Raw genomic sequence first — 7332 nt, 5'->3', positions numbered from 1 at the left:
CCCTTGTCTCATCCTTGCTCTTCAAATCACCAAGGCACGCTTTGTAACATCTTTCTCGCATCATCCACGTTATATTACTGATGTATATGTATTTATGAATGTAAAACTCTCGATCTAAGCATGTGTAGGAAGGATTATCGAATTTTTCATGTGTTCTTGCATTCTTATGTTGCTGCTCACGCTCCTTTCTGCTTTTTGTGCAAGGGCTGCTGTATTATGATGGTAATGGGAGGTACAGATAGTGGTTGTTGAGGTTTAGGTGCTGGAGGGTGGAACTTGGTCGGGTTTGGGTGAAAGGTCGATGGCCAATCGAATGTGAGATGGTGGAAGGGTTCGATCCAAGTGCCCTGCTACACCAGCTGTGCAAGGGCCTTCCCCATCCCTGGACCAGACCCTGATGGGTCTGTATTGGGGTCTGGAACTGCTCGAACAAAGCTGGAGCGAAGGGACAATCGATCGAGCCAGGTAGTGACGCGTTGGACTCGGTAGGAGGCGGGTTGGGAATTCTCGCTTCCTAGCTGTTAGAAGCAAGCATGGGGCGGGTAGCTTGGCTCTGATAGGTGGCTTGGGATCTGGTCTAGGTCCTTGGTAGGCTGGTTTATGGTTGGAACGACGGGGAAGCTTGAGGCATGAGTTTTGAGAGATATGTGCACATGAGGTGGTGTAATGGGATAGGACCGAGAGTTGATTTCAGGTTCTGGAAATTGCAGCCGTGGGTTAGCAGCCTAATGACATTGTTTTAGGAGCATTATGGTGTTTTTAAGATATGGTAAAAAGTTGGGAAAATTTTGATTAAGTTTCAAGTCGATTCGGGTTAAAACGGGACCCCGGTCCAAGTTTTAAAATGAATTGGTTAAGTTGAGAATTGGGCTCGAGTTTACGTCTAAGAATGTTTTTAAATGTTTTGGGACATTTTAAGAAGTTTGGTAAGCTTCGGGTAAATTTTAGAGGTCCAGGGATGAAACGCTAATTTTCGGGTTCCAGGAGAAAAATGGTCATTTTGTACCCGGGGTGAGATTTTTGGTTCTGGCAGCGCCCTGAGCACAAATTCATGATATTTTAAATGTTCATCCATCATGTTTATGATTTTTAAGCAATTATGATAAATACGTTGCATGCTTGGTTTAAAGGAAAAATTACGTATACGCATGTTTTTATTTAAGTGATGGATATGTTGACACGTTTTGAAGGAAGTGATTTAGTTGTGACAAACACGATGACACGATGGCATGTAAGGCCCGGACTCAGTGGGCGGGTAATGCCGTCGTTGATGATCCTCGCCGCCGGATACCGCGGTTACACGTAGATGGATCCATCGACTGACATGATGACATGATGATACGAGAGTCACAGCTAATGAACGGAATTCAAATTAAGATTTTAACACGTATATGCTGATACGATGTTACATGCTATTAGCATGTTTTGACAGGTCACGGTTACGCATACGATATGATAACATGATGAGACATGTTTTGACACGTTACGATTTTACACGACACGTTCATGTTTTTAAGCTCATGAAATGTATGTTTATTATGCTATTTTTCACTGTTGTGTGCTACGTATATGTACTTGCTATTACTGGTATAGGTGTGTTGAGTCTTTAGACTCACTAGGCGTGTGTGATGCAGGTGAGCATTTTGATCAGGGAACCAGAGGTGCCGAAGACTGAGTAGGCAGGCGGCATGTGCGGTGATACGACCCGAGGACCATTATTTTTCCGCATATTGATTCATGTGTTTTGAGAGGAGTTACGCATTTTTATATGTTGATGATTTTACGATTTTTACACGTGTACGTTTACGTTGATTTTGGATGACGTTAGTTATTTTTAAACTGCACTACTTTTATTGGCAAATAAAAACGAATATTTTAAATGTCATTTTGTAATTGCGAGCTTTTAAAAAAAAAAAAATATTCCGCACTTTTAAAACGGGAGACGTTTCAAAACACATTGGAGTTCAATTTCACTTTGTGCGGGAAGTAGTAGAGGCATGAAGCGTGGATATGCAGAAGATCCATACAAAGGATAACATAGCTGATTTTCTGACCAAGCCAGTGAACATTGAAAAGTTTGAGTGGTGTAGATTCTCAAGTGGCCTAGCAGAAACGTAAGCAGCAAGAAATAGCAAGATTGAACGGATGTGTGGAGATGTGTTTGATTCTCAATCAAATCTCCAAGTGGAGAAATGTCGGCAAGAATAGTCAAAGACATAATTAAATGGATGAAAGGGACAGTTGGCAAATTTGAATCAAATTTGAAGAGGAATGTTCATACGCCTTTTTAACGCGTATTCACACTGTTAGAGGCTCTATAAATAGAGCTTCCCCCTTCATTCTGAAATCATCACTTCTTCGAGTTTTCTCTCATCTTATAAGCATTTGAGTGCTTAGTTCTATAATATTTGTGATGTGTTTGTTCTCCTGTATTGAGAGAGTGTGTGTTCTCTTTGGAAACACATTGAGTGAGTTGTACACCACAAAATATTATAGTGGAAATTCTTTTCATCTTGCCCGTGGTTTTTACCCTAATAATTTTTAGGAGTTTTCCACGTAAATCTCGGTTTCCAGTTTATTCTTTATTTTAGGGTTTTATTATCTCAAATTAACGCAAGTGGGACCAACAATATATTTATAAGTTACAGAAACACATTATTTATAAGTTACAGAAACACATTACCAAGAAGTAATACAGGTACATATTAAGAAAATCATTTTTAGAATATTATTAAAGTAATAATTTTTTAGTAAATAACATCATAAAATTTGTTCTAAAGTTTCCAGCTTAAAAATCTGATTAATTTATCAAATTATTAATTTCTTTAAGGTTAAGTGGGAGCAAGAAAGTATTTCTTGGATGTTCAACTTGGTGGGCCACATTCATAATAACATGTAATGTGAAGTTTCGAGTTCGATCGGGATTCTGAAGTAATTTTTATTAACCAAAGATTATTATTGTTAAAATAAATAAATAATTGATTATGAGATTTCAATTCAGTAGTGTTGGAAGGCGTGTGTGAATGGTAGGAAGAAAGCGGCGGGTGCCATTGATTGGACAGTAGAGATCGTAAATGGTTGGGTGAAATTGTGTAAGAATTGGATTCGTGGAGCTCCATGGCGGTGGGATTCGCTTTCTGGTCCATGTTTCAGTCGTTTTCTTATTGTATCGATATTTGATTCGAGCTCAATTATCAGCAAGTTGGAATTATTCATGACTTGCTACAAGAAAGACTCCACCCCCAATGTCAAGATAAAATATAATCAAATTAATAGTTGGATTAAGCGTGTATGAGTGAGGATAGTGCTAAGATGAGTGACATTTTGATAAGTACTCGCATGTCAAGTTCTCTTACATTACTTGATCTGATCGACTAAGTGGGTCGTAAAAGAGTGAAATAAGATCTTAACAGGTAATATTGTATTGGCCAGAGACAAGGCCGACGATGGGAAAAAAATAAGACTGTTCTTTAAAAAGAAATGAGACAACACATTATCGGAATCATGGCCTATCAGTCCGACCCATTAATACCAAAGTTTGTGCACTCTTCGCTGCAACAAGTATAAAGAAATAAAGTTGTTCTTTGGCTAACAGATATAATTTTTTGTCTTCCTAAGACTAAAGATGAGGAAAATACTGAAATTTTCAGTATACGGAAGTTATCGTAACAAAAAATACCGAATTTATCGAAATTTTTTATACGATATCGAAACACCGAAACAATATATATAAATTTAAAAATATATAATATTTTTAGATAATAAAGTTATAAATTAAAAATATATAAAGTTTTTTTTATATAAAATTGTATAAATCGATATCGTATCGAAATCCCGTTTAGTACAAATTTATTGTATAAACTTTGTTCTTTCTTATTGAATATAGGGATTAGAAGTTGTTAGAATAATGAATTTCGTGCCAATTAAGTTAATTTTCTAGGACATTATATTTGGCACTAAGCAAAATCTGTTTGGGAAAATGTAGCAGCAAATTATAATGATGAAATCAAAACAGAATCGACATGAGCAAGGTATGGAGCATTTATGTCTTCTTCACATGTATCGACTCGCTCTGATCACGTCGTCCATTAAAATATTTCACTTATATAAAATTTAAATGTTGAAAAATAAAATCCATTATTATTTTTTTATGACATATCGACATATATTTATTTCGATTTCAAATCAAATAGATATAATGGATTTGATAATCGAAGAACATTTTTCATAAATTTATGTGAGGAAAATTATATCGAAATTTAGTTGGGTTGATTTTTAATAATTTATGAAAACTGAGAAAAAAAAGTTCCAAAAAATAACAATTTAAAAATTCTACATCATGTCAATATCTACTTAGAATACCCACAAGCACCTTCTTCCAGACCTGCATTCTCCGAATTCTGTACTTTTGCCTACAAATAGAAAAGGGTAATGAAGTGAAAAAACAGTGGACCCCCTTTCCATTTTCATCCAACCGGCTGAAATTTTGAACCAAAAAAAGAAAATTAAGTGTGTGTCTATCTCTGTTGGTGTGGTCTCATATCTTTTAGAGACAGTCTTACATTTTTCCCATTGTAAGTCATATACACAGCAGAGACAATTTTACCCGTTAAGATCCAACGTCACTATTTTACATTTCTCATAGGCAACCAGATCAAACAGCACAACGTAAACAGTTTGATGTACAAAAACTTCCCAAATAATCGGTCATCTCAATGCTACTTCCATTTATACACGGTTAGCCTAACAGACTTGTATGCAATGAGTTGAAATATATGTTATATCTAAATATGTGATCCATGACAAACACATAAATAAGGAGAAAATATAATTTTTGTCCTATATTTTAACTATTTTCTATTTATAGCCCTGTAAATTTTGAAATTACAGTATTTTTTTTTTTTTTTTTGAAAGTTGAAATTACAGTTTTAATCGTCTAACATGATATTTATTCTACCTTTTAATTTTTGTTTTCTGCTTATTAAAATTAACGTGTTAAAGATATCTGACAAGTAGAAGATGAGGGCCAAATCTTCTTCGCCAAACTCCGTAAATGGTGAACCAGAAACTTCAAATCTTGAAAATATGAAAGAATTCAAAGAACCTCGCTTATCAAATGCTTACGTTGGAGCCTTTGTTAAGCAATCAACTTCTTCAAGAACCAAAGATTCAGAAAATTCCTGTGAGCATCGAAATATAGAGAAAAAGCAGGTGAGAAGGAGGCTTCACGTCAGCAGGCCCTATAAAGAAAGGCTTCTGAATATGGCAGAAGCCCGGAAAGAGATTGTTGCTGCTCTTAGGTTTCATAGAGCAAATATGAAACAGGCAGGTGAAAAACACCAGAAGTTGGAATCAGGGCCCGGAATTCAGGCACTGGAGAGTTCGACTGATGATCAAGTTTGTGCGGGCCATGAGGGTCAACTGAAATCCGGGAGCTCGAATTCAAGAATTTATGCTTCAAACTCTTTGGATTCCAATCTGCCCAACAATTCTGGTCCCGATTTCTCCTACTCTACAGGCTTTTGTTATTCTTCCAGTTCTTGGCCCATTTCGCCAAATGTGCAAGAAAATCTGAATTTTGCACTTCCAAGCCGAGCATTAGGCCTGAATCTGAATCTTCATGATTTCAACAATATTGACATCATCCCTTTCAATTTTGACGCTGACCGGTCATCAATTTACTCTTTTTCTTCCCCAGTTCCCGACGAAACTCCATGTGTGGTTGTCCCGCCTTCCACAGTGGTGGAAAGTGGGGATTCAGCCTTGCATCAGGTGATGGGTGATGAAGAGATTGCTGATACAAGATCCACCGGGGAGCAGCATCAGATGGAGTGGAATGATGCTGTGAATTTGGTGGATTCTTCATGGTGGTTGCGGAACATGGAAATTGGGAACGAGGATAAAAAAGACAAAGATTCTGTTGCATCTCCGTTTGATGAAGTCTTGGAAGTTCCGGCGTGGCTGAATGAAAATGAGAGCTGCTTGCAACGTCTGGATGATCAATACTTGCGTGATCCTACTTTGCCTTGGTAAGAATTGGCTTGTCGAAGTACTTAACATCACTAATTTAGATTAAAGATTCAATTTTTTAACCATTCCATAATCCAAAAATCGAGCCGAGCGTTTCCCTTGAACAAAAAAAAAATAATGTACCCGATAATTGAATTAACTCATCATATTTTATCCTTTTTGGATGCTTCCTTTTTTGTGTTTCTCAAATTATGCCAACTACTAACCATATTCCCAAGAAAAATGCAGCACGGAGATGGAAGAAATTGAAGGAATGGATGGGGACTGGTTTGCCTGATGAGAAAGATTGATTGTTTCTTTTTTCACATGATTATCCATTTTTGGAAAATTATATATGGGCCTAGCTAGTTTTTTTTTTGCTCCCTGTTTTTATGTTGAATTTTCTGTCAACTAAAATAAGACTTGCTTGATTGTGTAATGAGCTGGCAACCAGATGATTAAAACAACAGGCAATGAGGAAATTATTTTGTTCCTCTTCCCACGATTCTTGTTGAAGAATATTGGCATGTTATCTGATGAAGTGTTTATTTGATACTTGCTTATATGCGCACATATGTTCTGGAAATATATTTAAGCATTTTGAAGAGAAATTACAGCCTCTCCAAGCCCGAAGATTTGACCTTCACCGCAATACGTACGGTCTAAACTCTAAAGTGGGTTGGAACGATCACCTGCACCTTTTTTAAGTCATGGTGAGTTCATGAATTTCAAGGGAACCAGCATGATGAAAAAAAACATCAGAAATCATATCTAAATTTTCCCTTATTGCACACAAAATGTTTGAGAATCTCGTCATTGTTGTGAAACGTGTTTTCTCATGCACAGACGCGGCGGAAGTTTTATAAAAAATTTAAATCTTGACATTGAAGATATTGTTTGTGCACTCGTATGGTTTTAATCGAATAAACATACATAAGATGTTTAAAACTTTACCTTAGTGAATTTTCACTTGCTTCCAACTACGTCGGTATAAGCAAACGTAACTATTGCTGTAAATACTACGTACGTTCTTCAAATCTCCTTAGGTTGCTTATAATTCAATCCATGATTTCAAATTTATTTTCATTGTTAAATAGAGAAACTCAAATCTATCTTCTACTTATTTACATTATAATTATATTAATCATGTTGAAAAATTATTTAAAAATGTGAAAAATATTTGTGTTGAAAATGTGAATGTTGAATGTTGAAAATTAGGTAAAATTAGGTGTTGAATATTGAAAATTAGTGTGTGATGATGTAGGTAATGATGTATTTTATTTTTGGATTATTTGTAAAAATTTTCTACAAATAGATCTCTCA

The 7332-nt window shown here is 36.0% G+C and overlaps 1 protein-coding gene across 1 annotated transcript; it reads left to right on the top strand.

Moving 5' to 3' along the window:
• The first annotated feature begins 4336 nt into the window (after positions 1-4336).
• Positions 4337-6675, top strand: LOC140981190 (uncharacterized). The gene is made up of 3 exons (XM_073447499.1): positions 4337-4515; positions 5014-6029; positions 6259-6675. The coding sequence occupies exons 2-3, from the start codon at positions 5020-5022 to the stop codon at positions 6305-6307; spliced, it is 1059 nt and encodes a 352-aa protein (XP_073303600.1). The 5' UTR covers positions 4337-4515; positions 5014-5019; the 3' UTR covers positions 6308-6675.
• The last annotated feature ends 657 nt before the right edge of the window (positions 6676-7332 follow it).

Source organism: Primulina huaijiensis, chromosome 7, assembly GCF_012295235.1.
Source record: "Primulina huaijiensis isolate GDHJ02 chromosome 7, ASM1229523v2, whole genome shotgun sequence".
NCBI classification, from domain to species: Eukaryota; Viridiplantae; Streptophyta; class Magnoliopsida; order Lamiales; family Gesneriaceae; genus Primulina; species Primulina huaijiensis.
Note: the sequence above shows the minus strand (reverse complement) of the source record. Positions and strands in the feature narration are given on the sequence as shown.